At 39.2% G+C, this 17,006-nt stretch overlaps 1 protein-coding gene across 1 annotated transcript; it reads left to right on the top strand.

The window, feature by feature from the left end:
* Window positions 1–6,521: 6,521 nt before the first annotated feature.
* Window positions 6,522–10,568, top strand: LOC141653879 (flavanone 3-dioxygenase 2-like). Its single transcript, XM_074461745.1, has 5 exons — window positions 6,522–6,600; window positions 7,255–7,355; window positions 8,295–8,548; window positions 9,687–10,005; window positions 10,314–10,568. The coding sequence occupies exons 1-5, from the start codon at window positions 6,522–6,524 to the stop codon at window positions 10,566–10,568; spliced, it is 1,008 nt and encodes a 335-aa protein (XP_074317846.1).
* The last annotated feature ends 6,438 nt before the right edge of the window (window positions 10,569–17,006 follow it).

Below are 17,006 nucleotides of genomic sequence, written 5' to 3'. Positions count from 1 at the left end.
AAGGAATAAAAGAATGAAAGGAATAAAATGAATGAAACAAACGAACAGAAATTAGCGATATTACGGATAATAGTTAATTAATTACGTAAACTAATTAAACTACGTCAAGGTAGAAACAGAGTTCGGGACGAACTCAACAGAACAAAGCGCGGAGATCGCGCCCTTTGGAAGAGGCGCAGCCCGATTCTTGCGTCTTTCAAGGGTGAGTTCTCGGCCGTGAAGCGAATCGCAAATCGTTAATGTTAATTGGTTAATTTTAATGGATCGATTGATGATATTACTCGGATGAAAGTGGTTTAATGGATTATTACATGAAGGGACGATGTTAATGAATGAGTCAATAAACAACTAAACAAACTAATTAATTGATTAACCTAGACATGATGAATATGACGAATTAACAATGAATATGGATGCAAATATACCAAATATAAATTCCAGAAACTCAATACGACGAAATTGAATCTCTAAAACTCGGATTGAATATTAATGACGAAAACCCGCAAATATTGATTACTTGAGATTTAAGTCGGATTTATGACAATTAAAACATGTGAATTGATGATGAATATAATATACATGTGAATATTATGCTATCATGCGAACGAATTATTAAAGACAAAACAAAACAAATAGACAAACACGAATTACGAGAGGACGGAGGAAGAAGAAAAGAAGCGAGAATGCGGCAGCCTCATGAAGAGGCGCAAAGAGAACTGCGCGCTCCTTCGAAGAGGCGCAGGCGCTTGCTGCGTCTTTTCTCGACGTCTCTCTCTGGAAATCCGCAAAACAGGTTTTTAAAGACGGTTTTAGAAATCGGTTTTAATTAGATGTTTTCGACATAAACCTTACAACGATGAATAAATAAAATACAATAAATAAAGAGAATTATACACCCTCAGACTTACATGTTGACGGAACGAGATGAACTAAGTATCGACTAGTGAATGCTCGACGCGAATGCAATGAAAGAGTGCCCTCGTAAGAGGAAAACGATTGATTAATTTAGATTGATTGAGTGTAGTTGGTCAAATTGGTCGGTCATGCAACGGAGAGGCTGGTACCCGGAAAGATCCGAGCTTACGTGGTCGGAAGTCCAATCACGTAGGCGCCAATTAGTAAGAACGAAGTCTAGAATGCAAAGGGAGAAGAGAAGGGCGGACACTCGCGTGAGAAATATGAGGAACGAAAGCTCCTATTTATACTAATCACGTGAAGGTTTAGAGTTTCAGAGACTCTTTGGAAGTGAATCTCGGAAAGATATAAAAAAGATACGTAAATCATGCAAAGAAGGGCCTGGGAAGAGGCGCGACCCCATCGCGTCCCTTGGAAGAGGCGCGGCACTGCTTGCGTCTATTCCCGGAGGTTTCCTCCTGTCAAGAAGATTTCCGCGTTTGAGTTATGGTAGGACGGAAATAATTCGATTATCTTTTGAATATTACGGGATATTATTTGCCAAAAGATAAAATTTTGTGAAATATGGAATAGAAATATCCTAACATTCCAAACATTCGACTCGGATTTAACATTATCGAAAAATGGAGACGGTTTTTGACCCGGACTCCGAATGTACTCTAATTACTGCCAAAACGACCGTATCCGGACGTAGATGACAACTAAGAGGTTGACATTAATATTTGAGCAAACACTTGACGATAAACTTACGAACTGTCACAAATCGTTCCGCGAACCAAACATGCGGCCCCATCATCACTGGGTGGTTTGCGGGAGGTGCAGAAACGAGGTGTCTACATCACGGCACTGACCGTGGCCGAGGTAACTGCTATGTATAGATATAGCGTCTCCCCCAGCATTGGCCTAGACAGGGTTGGCGATGTCGAAAAGGTGAGCTTTCGATTGCACGAAAGGCGTGCTCGTTCCTCCCCCCACCTGAAATCTTTATTCCCCTTCAATACTTTGAAGAAAGGGGTGCTCTTGTCGGCGGACCGAGAGATGAAGCGGGCTAGGGCCGCCATCCTCCCGGTCAGTATCATGACCTCTTTTCGATTTCTCGGCTCCGGCAGGTCTAAGATTGCTCGGAATTTGTCTGGATTGGCATCAATTCCTCTGGCGCTGACAAGTACGCCGAGGAATTTACCCGCCACGACAGTTGCATTTCATTGGGTTGAGCTTCATCTTGTATTTCCTTAGTGAACAAAATGTCTCGTGTAAATCGGCCAAGTGCTCGCTGTCAGACTTGCTTTTTACGATAGCATCGTCGACGTAAGCCTCAATGTTTCGTCCTTTTTTATTTTGGAACACTTCGTCCACCAGCCTTGTCTACGTTGCACCGGCGTTCTTCAAACCAAACGGCATCATTTTGTACATGTATGTGCCGTTAGCAGTGATAAATGCACATTTAGGCATGTCTTCCTCGGCCATGAATACCTGGTGATAACCCGAGAAGGCGTCCAGCAGCCTCAGCATAGTGTAGCCTGCCGTGGCGTCAATTAAACTATCTATCCGAGGCAAGGGATAACAATCTTTGGGGCATGCTTTATTAAGGTTGGTAAAGTCTACACACATTCTCCATGCCCCCGATGACTTCCTCACTATTACAACATTGGCTAACCACTCAGGATAAGTACAAGGCATGATGAAGCCCGCCGCTAGTAATTTATCTACTTCGGCTTTGATGGCCTCATCCTTCTCGGCTGAGGAGTTCCTCATTCTCTGCTTGATCGGGGCGGCGGTGGAGAGTACGTTCGGCTTGTGAACAATCACCTCCCGGCTCACGCCGCATCTCGGCCGCCGAGTAGGCGAAAACATCTTTATTTTTCCTCGGCGAGTCTAGGAGGTCGGCTCGAATTTTGGTTCCGGTTGACACCGAAACGATTCACGGTGCGGCCGGGTCAATCTCTACCTCCTCAGTCTCTGCTCCTTCGACCATGCCGATGGTTCGGTCGTTTCCGGACCTGGGGGTGTACTGTATCTGGAAGGATTTTAATTTTGCAGCGCCAGCTCTCACCCTCTCTAGATACTTTATCGTCCCATAGTCCCGAGCCTCGTACTCTCCTCTGATCTGGCTGGTCACTAAGGGTGAGTCTGTCTTCACCATGACATGCTCCGCCCCGGCGGCTTTAGCTAGCTCAACTCCTGTTATCACCGCCTCGTACTCGGATTCATTGTTTGGGGCCAATGAGGTAAGCTTCAAGGCGTGCTCAAACACGTCTCCGTTTGGGCTGATAATAACGATGCCGGCCTTCGAGCTATTTGTCGTGGAAAGGCCGTTAGTGTAAACCTCGCATACGCCGGGATCCTCCTCGTTCTTCGAGACGAGCTTATGCGCTTCCCCCCGGTCCGAGACATACATCAATGTGAGGGCCCGGATGGACATCACAGCGTTGGCTTCGCTCAAAGTGACCCGGCCTATGAGAACGTTGTAGGCAGACGAGCCGTCAATAACCACGAACTCGGACATAACATTCTTGGCCGCACTTCCCTCGCCGAACATTACTGGCAGCTTGATTGATCCCGGGGTACCGGTAGGCCCCCGAAAAAAGCGTACAACGGTTTGGTGTAGGGGCTCAAGTCTTCAACCTTCGGACCGAGGCCGAGGAAGCATTCTCTGTACATAATGTTTGTGTAGGCGCCCGTGTCAATCGGCATCTCTTCACCAAGTGGTTGGCTACGTCCGGGTGGACCACAAGGGGTCGCATTGTGAGGAGCGATGACTCCCTCGTAGTCTTTCTTCCCAATGGTCATATCGAGGATGTTGGAAGCGGGGGTTCTTTGTGTTGGGCACAAAGTTGATGGCCTGATATAGTTCATTCAGTCTTTGTTTGTGCCCATGAGCGGACCCACCGTTCGTTGTCCCCGATGACGACATTGACTACTCCTACCCGTTCAAAAACGGATTTCTTATTTGACCCGTCGGCATCTGTTTTTTGGCCCCCGGCTACGTATTTGCCGAGACTCCCCACTCGGATCAGATCTTCATTGGCATTTTTCAAATGCCGGCAGTCGTTTGTTAAGTGGCCGGTGTGGCCGTGGTACTCACAGTACTGGCTCGTGTCACCGTCACTCCTCGCCCTAGGGGGCCTTTCCCACTTTTGACCTTCGTTTTGCTCGGGCGAAGACCTCGGCGCAGTACGACCAGGGGGGTGTGATTATTGTACTGCTTTCGGTAGTACGGTGCCGAACTCCCCCCGGCGCCCGCCGAGTTCTGTTTCCTGGCAGACTGGTCAGACCGTGACCTATTATTGTCACGGCGTTTTTCATCCGGGTTGTCCTCCCGGCGGCTCTTCTTTTCTGAGTGTTCGGCCTCGCTGGGGACTACCCAGGTGTTGTGGTAGTCCTCCACCTTAATGGCTTGATCAACCAACTTTCTGGCGGCGTCCAAGGTCAGGCCGCCGCACTTGATGAGCTCGTTTTTTAAGGCTCCCCTTGGGAGGCCTTTCATTAGTGCGAAGGCTGCCAATTCGGGATTAATCTCCCGAATCTGTTGAACCTTGGCGTCGAACCTCTTCACATAGCTTCGCAGAGACTCGCCGCCCTCCTGTCTGATAGTCAGAAGATCCGATGTCTCTACGGCCTTCCTCTTATTGCAAGAGTACTGGGCTAAGAAGGCGTCCCTTAGATCGGCGTAACGAAGATATCTGAGAGCCATCGGGCAGCCCCTTGTACCAACTTTGAGCCATCCCATGCAAGGTCGTTGGGAAGATTCGGCACCAGACCTCGTCGGGTTGCTCCCACACCGACATGTACGACTCGAAGGTTTCGGCGTGGTCGGTGGGGTCGCTATCCCCTTTGTATGTGAGCGCCGACAACTTCAGCTTGGTTGGCACGGTGATTTTAAGGACATAGGCACTGAGGGGCTGTTTGACCACATGTCGAACGACACGCGGCGATCGGCTCCTCGTATTCCTAGTCCGGCTTCTCTCCTCATAGCGAGAAGGACTTCTCCTCCGACTCTGGTGAGTCGGGCTTCTTCTCCAACTCTGGCGAGTTGGGCTTCTTTCGCTCCTCCGGGGTGTGCCTCGTTTGTGCCGCGGCGACGCGGTCCTCTCACGAGTGCGAGAAGGACTTAGGTCTACCACGACCACTTTGGGCTCCTCCGCTGTCTTGACAGGGTCAGCTTCTCCTAATGCTCCGTTCAAGTTTCTTGGAGTCACATTTTGGGCCTTGGTCTCCTGGACGGTTTCCGCCGCTCTTGTCGGTGTGACAGTGTGAGCCGGCGTACTCCCAATTAGGTCCAGGAGCATCTTCAGTTTTGCTGCATCAACCACATGTCCCATGATGGTGACCTGGACGGCGGGCAGCGGTGTATCTGGCATATTTGGCATCCCGAGTTCCGGTTGAAATACTCCGCCGGTGGAGGGCTGCGCAACTCCAGAATTTTGGAAGATATCATCTTGTTGTAGTTCGGTTTCGTCAGTAACGAATACCTCTTGTTGTTTCGACATCTTCTTAGCTTTTGGGGTGGGTTTTTTTTTTGTGTTTATATTTTTTGTTTGGGAATGAATGTGACTAGCTTCTAGTGTCTTTCCCCACAGACGGCGCCAATTGTTCCAGGTGTAATTCCAGAGCAAGTATTGTTACCACCCGTGGCTTGTAGAATGACGTCTTTGCTTGAATCCTCCTTGCGGTCTCCTGAAACGATGAACAAATTGAGGGCTCGGCTTTGGCCGAGCGTACTCACTCCGACGCTCAAGTCAGTAAACTTAGAGAGGTAAGTTGTTGCTTGGCCTAAGTATATGTATTGTAGAGAGATAAGGAAGATATTACCAGGTGAATAGTGATTCTTAGGTTAATTTTTGGATCCTTTCCTCAATGAAGGTTGAGGAGTATTTATAGACTTCCACCTTTTGTCACGTAGTGGCCAAGTGGCCAAGTGGCTAGCAGGTGGAAAGACCGTTCTACCCTCGGCCGATGGACCCATGGCAGGCCGGCCGAGGGTCTTGGATATGAGTACGCGGATATGTGCCCCCGGGCGGCCGGTTGCCAAAGCCGACACCAGGTGACAAAGCCGATGGGTTGCATCGGCTAGACTGTCTAAGCCGTTGACTTTGCTGTGGATATCTTTGACCTTGCTCAATGTGTTGACTTGGTCAGCGGTGCAGAATATGCCCCATCAGTTAGTTTTCGCAAATCCACGGTTTAAAAAATCAAAAGTATTTCTCTCATAACTATTTCCACAAATTTAAAATCTAACTTATTTGTTATTTCTTTTCAAAAAAAATTATATATTTATTTTATAATTAATTTTCCATTGACAAACTAAAGAAATTATAATTTTTCCAGCTTTTATGAAACGATTTTACAAATATCATTTATCAAATTTCGGGATATTTATGTGACAAAAATACAAAGGTTGGATTATTATTGTTTAAGTTAAAAGGTCGGGTTATTTTTGGAAGACTTATCAAAGGTTGAGTTATTTTTGTTAAATTCGCCTATTATTTATGGTACTAATCCTATGATTTCTTCTATACCAAAACAAGTTGTAATCGGAACATTTCACTAAGTTTGAGTTAAATACCTCATTAAGTTTCTCTAAATTTACATATTTCTCAATTACAATGGCATACCTTCTCTCAAGTAACACTCCAAAAACTATAATTCCGGACTCTTATGTCCAACCTCCGGAAAAAAGACCAGGTAAAATAATACGAGATTAATTTTTTTATTTTAAGTTTGAGTTTTGCAATTTGAGTATAATATATATTTTTTTCACTAGAAAACAAACATTTAGTTGGTAAAAACATGTGAAAACAAAATGTTCTTGGCATGTAAGAAGTTACACAAAATCTTATTATAGACGGTCACTATCCGTCTATAATGAAAGACGGGTCAAATACAATACCATTTTCCTAATAAAACAAAAGACAAGTGGGGTGGTGGGGCCAAAAATATCACCACTTTCATTGTATTTGACCCGTCTATAGCTATAGACGGATATACCCGTCTATAGCAAGACTAATTGAAGAAGTTATGCCTTTGGATTTTTCTGTGAGTCTTACTTAAAACGGTAATATATGCTTTTAATAATAAAACGAATTCAATACTACCACTGAATGAATTTACTTTATTTATTTGGATTCGTTTTACTAATTAAAGGAATACAGATCATTATCGTCTTAAACATAATCTATGTGAATTTGGGAAGCGAGACTCGTTCCAACTTCCATGGTAGCTATGCTATTAATAGATTCTACAACAATAGTCCCTCATACTCGGCTCTTGTTAGGAACTAACTACCTGTAATAACGAACTTGCAATCATTGAATCCGGATCCATGATTTTCTTTTGTAGGTCCGACGAGGAAATGTAATGTCCCAATTGTTGACCTAAGTGATGAAAAGGGCTCACTCAAAGACATTGTTAATGCTAGCAAAGATTTAGGATTATTTCAGGTGAGTAATTCATTGGCGATAGCTCATAAGTAACAGTGGAAGACGGAAAATTTCGGTCCTTGTGAGACCTATTATATAAGTGTATGACCACAAAGGTTAACCGCAAAGTCAATAATATTTAATTTCATTATTTGTTAATCAAGGTTGACGTCTACCTAAACCTGTACTCGGGTCAGGCTGGGCTGGCCAGGGGGCGGACCGGGCTCTCCTAGTTAGACCCGGGCTAGGCCAGGGGGAGGGGCGGGCTTGTCTGGTGACGGGCCGTGATATGTTTGACCCGGGCCAGGGCCCAAAGCAAGCCAAGGTCGGACCGGGCTGGAGGGCCAGGCAGGGGGCAACTGCGGGCCAGGCCAAGTTGCATAAAAACGGGCCAGTGCCGGGTCTAGTCTGTCCGTGGTAATGGCCAGCTCTACGGTCTACCTATACTTCTTCTGGACGGTCGGACAACATGTGAATGAATACTAAATATTGGTGTTCAACCAATCTAACAGTGAGGCCTGTGAAACCCAATTACAAAATGAATATTTGAGAGTTATGTATATATTCCTTCTTAAAAGCCCAATTATAAAATGCTGCAAATGATTTCTTAAAAGCCCAATTGAAAATGTCGTAAGTTTTAGTTAAAATTTTTGATTTTTTTTTTTTTCGAGTTTAACTTATGACATTACTTGTTTACCCCGCTGAAAATTTTCGCCCCTCCTAACCTCAAATCATGGCTAGCCCTCCAAATAAGACATACGATAATACATGACAAGATTTAAATTGCTAATATTTTTGTGTTGTTTTTAGTATTGAAACTACAAGGACAACTTAAAATTTTAAATACAGATAGATTTCGGATTCAGATTCAGATCATAGAATAACACTTCAACCACTTAAATCATGTTATAGTTAAAAATTTAAAACATGAAACTTTGAGATATTTTTTGTTTCAAGTAGGTGGTCAACCATGGAGTTCCACTAGAGCTAATGAATATGGCAATAAAAGTGTTTGAGGAAGTATTCAAATTGCCTCAAGAGGAAAAGGCAAAAATTAAGAGGGGAGATGATACAAATAAAGTGTGTAGATTGTATTCAAGTACTTTCCAATTTGACAAGGAAAAGTATCACAATTGGAGAGATGTTTTAAGGACTACTTGTAATTCTTTGGAGGAATGTCTCAAGTTTTGGCCTCAAAATCCTCAAAGATTCAAGTATGGAGTACTCTTAATAATTTCGAATATATCATACTTCCTCTATTTCAGTTATTTATTTACTTATTATGTTTTATGATATTTTATTCACTTATTTACCATTATATTTTGAAAATACATTTTATGGGTGATTTGATCTTCCACGTTCATTAGGGTCATGCCGGTCAACGTGGCATTCAGTAATATCTACACATAATGCATCTTCTTCGTTTAGCTAGTTTTTATGTCAAAATTAAGTGTAAGCAGATAATCAGGATATAAGTAGTATATAAATGGAGAAAAATAGTGTTTTTGTTGGGAAAAAATAATTTCTTATTCATTACCTATTTTGATTCATAAATAGGGAGGATAAAAAGCAAAAAAAAAAAAAACATCAAAATTTTAAAACAAATTTATTTTTGTTTGCAAACATAATGTCAAATTCTTTTTTTCCCCTTTTTCTACCATCCATGAATTATATAACTAGGTTGTGTAATTTTTGAGTTTTATTTATGAGTTTTATAATGTAATATATATTAGATACGTGTTTCTTTTTCTACGCATGTTATTTTTCATTTTCTATACAACCAAATAAACAATAAATTAATTTTGTAAATAACTGATCAAGTTAAGGATTCGATTCTTGACTATTGCGAAAAACTAAACTTATGTGGAGTCTATAATTAAGTTGTCTTATGGAATAACTCTTTATACCAAAAAAAGAGTAAATGATTGAAGCAGAAAGTATTCTGCATTATCACGTATCGTCTAATTTTATATAATAACATAAAAGAGGGTCCACCTATCATTATCAACCCTAAGAGCATCCGCAAATGAGGGAAATAAGCTCCCCTTTTGCCTTCTCTTTCCTCAAATGAGTAACCCCATTGTTGCACCAACCTCCCCATTTGTTGGGGTTCCACTATTTTTAGGGAAGGTCCCCAACAAAAAAGTAAAGCAATTTTTGTTATTTTTGGGGAGTTTCCCAAAATTTTGTGTGTGAATTGGGGAACCCCGTTGTTGCATTGATGTAGTTATGAAATGAGAAGGGTAAATGGAAAAGTTAGTCGAAAATGAGGTGGACGAATAAAAAAAGGAAAGAGAAATTATGGAGAGCTTCACCTTTGCGGATGCTCTAAAATATGAATGTTAATTTCAGGGATATTGTTGGAGCATTTGTTATAGCATTGAAGGAACTTGGGTCAAGAATTTTGGCTTGTATATCCAAAGGGCTTGGTTTGGACCAGGACTACCTTGGCACTCAACAAAGTAAAGATAGCACATTGATAGTGAATCACTACCCGCCTTGTCCCGACCCGAATTTGACGCTTGGGATACCCAAGCATACGGATCCTAGCCTTATAACAATTATTCAATCATGCCATGTTCCGGGACTTCAAGTCATTAAGAATGGTGAATGGTTTAGTGTTGAAACTCCTCCTAATTCTTTTATTGTCTTCATGGGCAATCAAATGGTGGTAAAAAATTTCGATTTATTTCATCCTAATTGTATAAGACGGTTTTACAATATCATTATTATTAGAATCATAAAATATTGGACTTGGTATTGAACATTTGTGTACTATTTTTAATTTGCAAAGATAAAAAAAAAAAAAAAAAAAAAAAAAAAAAAAAAAAACGGCCGCTGAATAAATAAAAAAGCAAAAAATATATAGGTGAGAATCTCATACAAATCTTACCATATTTAGGTTATTAATGTGTATCCTAAGAGCACACGTTAGAAAAACCTATAAGAAAAATACTTTTTTATTTTATTTTATGCCAGGTGGTAAGCAATGGAGAGCTAAAGGCCGTGGAGCATAGGGTAGTGAATGCTACCGAGGCTCGAACAAGCATCGTATTCAACCTCATTCCGTCCGAGGATTGCACGGTCGGGCCCGCGAAGGCTCTTCTTAGTGAAGAAAAAAGAGAAGTTTATAAGACTTTCACGTATAAAGAATTTTTTGCAGCTTACTCGGGTCCTAAACCCGAAGGAGTTGATCATGAGGATGTTGTTCAAACTCTCAAGATTAGAACCTAAATTATGGTTATACTCCCTCCTATTCTATATATTCTTCCCTATTTCCTAAAACGGATTATTCAGGTTTTCTTCCCCTTTCTTATTTTGGAAACTTTTACTCTTATTTTATTCATTTCTCTCTCCTATCACCAAACCCCACCCAACTCTTTTACTCATATTTTATTACTTTTCTTAATATTTTGACCCCACCATTTCTTATTTAACTCATAATTATTCATCCCTCTCTCCAATTACCAAACCCCACCCAACTTTTTACTCTTATTTTATTATTCTCCTTAATTTCCGTGCCCACAAACAAGGGGAAGAATACATAGAATTGGAGGGAGTATATTTTTACTTTCTACATACTAATTATTTATTTACCGTTATTAACTTCTCACAAGGAATGAAAAAGGAAAATAATTACTCCCTTCACATCTTATTGTTCTATCCATTTGCTTTATAGACGGTCTCCTAGGCGATACTTTGATTATCGTTTTAATCATTTATATGTATTTTTTGGGAATGAAAATAAAAAATTTTAAAAGAGTTTTTTATAACAAAGTTAATCATGTAAATATCATCTTATGAAATACTATTTATACTTTATTAATGGTCAAAGTTTCTAAAAGTTGTCATCTAAAAAGGCAAATGGGTAGAACAATAAGATCTGGAGGGAGTAGTTGAGACAAATGAATTTTGAACGGCCATTTATGTAGTGAATGTTACAAATTCTAAGTCGTATAATCTCCATTTTGACTGAGATTATGACCAAGGTAATTGAGTACAACCGAGCCTCTAGTAGTCGTCGGAATTGGGTTTCGCGGGCAGAACGTCGGGACGTCGATCTTCTGTAGCTAGTGAGTAAGTTTCAAACTAAGGACCTTCCAAAGTTTAATCTTGAAAGTAGTGACGGATTTGGAAATTGAAAATTTCGCGATTTTTAGTTAAATGTTTCGAATATTTTTCAAGTTTATCTTATGTACTTGTTTTCTCTTACTGGAATTTTTCGTCCACCCTACCAGCAAATCCTGACTCGGCCACTATTTGAAAGCAATAGAAAACTGAACACTATTGAGTTTTTGTCATCTCAAAATAGAGATCATTATTGGTAAAGCAATACAACAGCTATACAACTGTACAACCAACAAACAGAATAAGCATCAAATAAAAAGAATGGTGCATGGCAAGAATTTGGGTGAGCATCAAATAAAAAGAATGGTGCATGGCAAGAATTCTATAAACTATATTTACCAAAAAGGAATAATTCTATAAATGGTTGTGTGTTAAGTTTATGGTAGATTGGTAGGTAACAGTAGGTTTCATCTGAACTAATCTTCCCAATACATATTATTGATTGAATAAAATTGATATTCCTGGTTAATTAAAAAAAAAAAAAAATAGTCTTACGTGAGACCATTACAAGCTTGTGACATCTTACAACCCTTCTCCCACTTGCCCTTCCAATTGCTCTCCCAGTTAATTTTTGTAAGAAGTCACAAATTTGTGACGGAATAGTGCCATCATCAACAGTAATAATAGGACGACAATATTCTTTAATCGTCGATATTAGGGCCGAACTTTGTTCTTTCACGGAAGTGAATCTTTTTTTCGTGAGGCTAATATATAAAGTATTGACTTTCTGACCAATTTGGAACATTCATGTCCTTCTTCGAGGTGGATTAAAAGTCATTGGCTTTTACTCGCTCCCTCATTCAAGAGGATGAGATATATTGGTCCTACTATAAGTTATCAGCCTAATTTTATTTCTCTAAAAAAAAGACTGCAATATTCGTATTTAGATAAGAATTAGTCAAATATATTCTCATTTTTTTAGAGAAATGGAGGCCGAAACCGGATTACATAGCTATAGATTGAGCTACACTAAAGCCTTGTGCATCATGGAGCATTATAGGTTGAACCCCGTGAGGAGAAACATGAGGCTCATGGTCACCGAGAGGAATGCACTTAATAGCCATAAAAGTTGCATTAGACTAGTCTCAGGGTGAGGTATGATGTAATACACTTAATAGCCATAAAATTTGGGTATTTTTTAATAAAAGGAAAATAATAAGTAAAGTCTTATAATTAATTAGATAATCATATTTAGTTTAATTGAGAGAAATTAAAAGTTAGTTATCACTATACAACAATAAAGATTACAACGTCATAACTCATAACTCAATGATTGGGTAAAATAATATAAATAGGGTAATATATTAGAGATATATTAGAATAATATATTGATTAGGTGAATATTATGAGATATCATAATATTCTATAAGATATTTAGGAAGATTGTTAGAGTGATCTCCAAGACACTCTACTATATATTGTATCCTATTTCATCAATATTAATCAAGTCATTATATCGTATTATATTATCTTACATGGTATCAGCCTAAAAACCGATCCTCTCAAAACTCTTCCGCTTTGCAACAGCCCCGTCTTTAAATTACCGGCCGGAGATGGTCGTCTTATACCATCTCCGGCAGGTATCCCGTTTCATCGTTAGTCCTCAAGTCATGCGCACAATTCATTAGTAGTTAGTAGTGTGCTTATAATTCTATAAAACCCATGAGATTTTGTGCCTATAAAACCCATGAGATTTTGTGCCTATATAAAGCACCCTACTCAGACCTTAAGCAAAACCAACCGAAAGACAACCAAAAAAAGAGAGAGAAGAGAGGGGACGAGGGAAGACCGAAGAGAAGAGGAAGAAGAGGGAAGAAGCTAAGGGAGTGTTCACCCATTTTGCTCTTGTATTCTTGACTTTGTAAGTCCATTAATTTCTCTTATTTCCAATTTAATCACCTTAGACATTTACCTTCAAATAAGGTTTATAAATGAGTATAGAAATATAATATTATTCCTTTTTGGTAAATATAGTTTATAGAATTATAGTACATAATGGACCACCCAAATTCTTGCCATGCACCATTCTTTTTATCAATTGGTCTCCCTTGTGACGGGTTACCATTTGTGACGGATATTTTGTGAGATAAAATGGTAACAAAATGGGTTAGTGGAGAAAGGGGACCACATGAATAGTGTTACAGAGAGAGAAAAAGTGGGTACATTGTGAGGTAAAATGGTATCCGTCTTCAGCTTGTGACGGATATGTCATGTCTTCAATGAGAATTTGTGTCTTTTTATTTGATGCTTATTCTGTTTGATGCTTATTTTGTGTTGGTTGTACAGTTGTATAGCTCTTGTATTGCTTTACCAATAATGATCTCTATTTTGAGATGACAAAAACTTAATAATGTTCAGTTTTCTATTGCTTTCAAATAGTGGCCGAGTCAGGATTTGCTGGTAGGGTGGACGGAAAATTCTGGTAAGAGAAAACAAGTAATGTTATAAGATAAACTTGAAAAATATTCGAAACATTTAACTAAAAATCGCGAGATTTTCATTTTCCAAATTCGTCACTACTTTCAAAATTAAACTTTGGAAGGTCCTCAGTTTGAAACTTACTCACTAGCTACAGAAGATCGACGTGTCGACGTTCTCCCCGCGAAACCCAATTCCGACGACTACTAGAGGCTCGGTGGTACTCAATTACCTTGGTCATAATCTCAGTCAAAATGGAGATTATACGACTTAGAATTTGTAACATTCACTACATAAATAGCCGTTCGAAATTATTCAATACAAGATACAAAAATAACTACTTCATCTGTCTCAACTACTCCCTCCCGATCTTATTGTTCTAGTCATTTGTTTTTTTAGATGACAACTTTTAGAAATTTTGACCATTAATAAAGTATAAATAGTACAAAGTATTTCATAAGATGATATTTACATGATTAACTTTGTTATAAAAAAACTCTTTTAAAAAAAATTATTTTCATTCCCAAAAAATACATATAAATGATTACAACGATAGTCAAAGTATTGCCTAGGAGACCGTGTATAAAGTAAATGGGTAGAATAATAAGATGTGAGGGAGTAATCAGAGGCAACCCATAGGTAGAGCAATTCAGCTCTCCGCACCGGGACCCATAAGAGATAGGGCCACAAATTTTGAAGTCCAACCCGTTAATAGGTAGAAGAAAAAGAACCATAATCAATTTATCATTACTGGCCCAAAACAACACACTAAATAAGAGCTTAGCTTTAGTTATTTATTACTGGGCCCAAAACAACACACTAAGAGCCTATCTTTATATTCATTCTGCAAATTGTTTGTGCATTGTATCAAATCCAATCTATCCTAAAGTCTCGGCTATTAACTCCCCCTCCCTTTTTTTACTCCATTTGTATTTATATGAATTTGTTTCAATTTTACTACCTCTTCTATTACAATAAATTTTTATTATTTATTCTATACGACTTTTTATAAATATTTCATTTTTATTTTTGGTTTTACAATATCAGTTTTTATAAATATTTCTATTTTTATTTCTTAGTTTTTTCGAGTGATGCATAATTCCATTATTTTCTCTCAGTTTCTTTGATTAATATAGTTGATAAATTTACTCTGACTGACTTTGTTTTAGCGTCGCTATCTCAAATCTAATAGTGAAAATTACACTGAAAATTTACGGATTTTGTGTTACAATTTCGAGATCTTTCTCAAATTTAGCCATGTTTTAGTACATGCAAATGAAGAAGGGCCACTCAAACGAGTAGAGGGATTAATATTTAGTGGTTCTAATTAAAGGCCTCCAATGAATACTTCGAACATGGCCACTGGAATTCATTGGCCGCCCCTGGGAGTAATTATTTTCTTTTTTCATTCCTTTGAGAAGTTAATAACGGTAAATAAATAATTGAAATGTAGTAAGTAAAAATATATAACCATAATTTAGGTACTACTAATCTTGAGAGTTTGAACAACATCCTCATGATCAACTCCCTCGGGTTTAGGACCCGAGTAAGCTGCAAAAAATTCTTTATACTTGAAAGTCTTATAAAGTTCTCTTTTTTCTTCACTAAGAACAGCCTTCGCGGGCCCGACCGTGCAATCCCCGGACGGAATGAGGTTGAATACGATGCTTGTTCGAGCCTCGGTAGCATTCACTACCCTATGCTCCACGGCCTTTTAGCTCTCCATTGCTTACCACCTGGCATAAAATAAAATAAAAACGTATTTTTCTTATTTATATATCTTTTGCTTTTTTATTTATTCAGCGGCCGGTTTTTTTTTTTTTTTTTTATCTTTGCAAATTAAAAATAGTACACAAATGTTCAATACCAAGTCCAATATTTTATGATTCTAATAATAATGATATTGTAAAACCGTCTTATACAATCAGGATGAAATAAATCGAAATTTTTTACCACCATTTGATTGCCCATGAAGACAATAAAAGAATTAGGAGGAGTTTCAACACTAAACCATTCACCATTCTTAATGACTTGAAGTCCCGGAACATGGCATGATTGAATAATTGTTATAAGGCTAGGATCCGTATGCTTGGGTATCCCAAGCGTCAAATTTGGGTCGGGACAAGGCGGGTAGTGGTTCACTATCAATGTGCTATCTTTACTTAGTTGAGTGCCAAGGTAGTCCTGGTCCAAACCAAGCCCTTTGGATATACAAGCCAAAATTCTTGACCCAAGTTCCTTCAATGCTATAACAAATGCTCCAACAATATCCCTGAAATTAACATTCATATTTTAGGGTCGATAATGATAGGTGGACCCTCTTTTATGTTATTATATAAAATTAGACGATACGTGATAATGGAGAATACTTTCTGCTTCAATCATTTACTCTCTTTTTGGTATAAGGAGTTATTCCATAAGACAACTTAATTATAGACTCCACATAAGTTTAGTTTTTCGCAATAGTCAAGAATTGAATCCTTAACTTGATCAGTTATAACTTGATCAGTTATCTATAAAATTAATTTATTGTTTATTTGGTTGTATAGAAAATGAAAAATAATATGCGTAGAAAACGGGAAAAAGGAACACGTATATGATATATATTACATTATAAAACTCATAAATAAAACTCAAAAATTACACAACCTAGTTATATAATTTATGAATGGTAGAAAAAGGGGGAAAAAAAGAATTTGACATTATGTTTGCAAACAAAAAAAAGCTGTATCAGTCGAAGAGCTTAGGAGGAATGGGTTTTCGTGATTTCCGCCTCTTCAAGCAGGTGTGGCGCTTATTAACTGAGACCGAGGATCTTTGGGCGAGGCTTATGCGTGCAAAGTATTATTCCACGGGATCCATTATGTCTGCGGAATTAGGCTATAACCCGAGTTACACTTGGCGAGGAATTTTAGAAGCACGGGACATGTTGCGGGGTGGTTGGCGACGCCGAATTGGATGGGCTATCAACTAGAGTTTGGGGTGATGCGTGGCTGCCAGAGACCCAAACGGGGCGTATTTTATCACCACAAGTGCCCGGATATGAGAACATGATGGTGGCAGAGCTCATGGAGGCCCAGGGGAGCGGCTGGAATGATGTCGTGCTTTCGTTGCTGCTCTTACCTT

This window comes from Silene latifolia, chromosome 4 (genome assembly GCF_048544455.1).
Source record: "Silene latifolia isolate original U9 population chromosome 4, ASM4854445v1, whole genome shotgun sequence".
NCBI classification, from domain to species: Eukaryota; Viridiplantae; Streptophyta; class Magnoliopsida; order Caryophyllales; family Caryophyllaceae; genus Silene; species Silene latifolia.
Note: the sequence above shows the minus strand (reverse complement) of the source record. Positions and strands in the feature narration are given on the sequence as shown.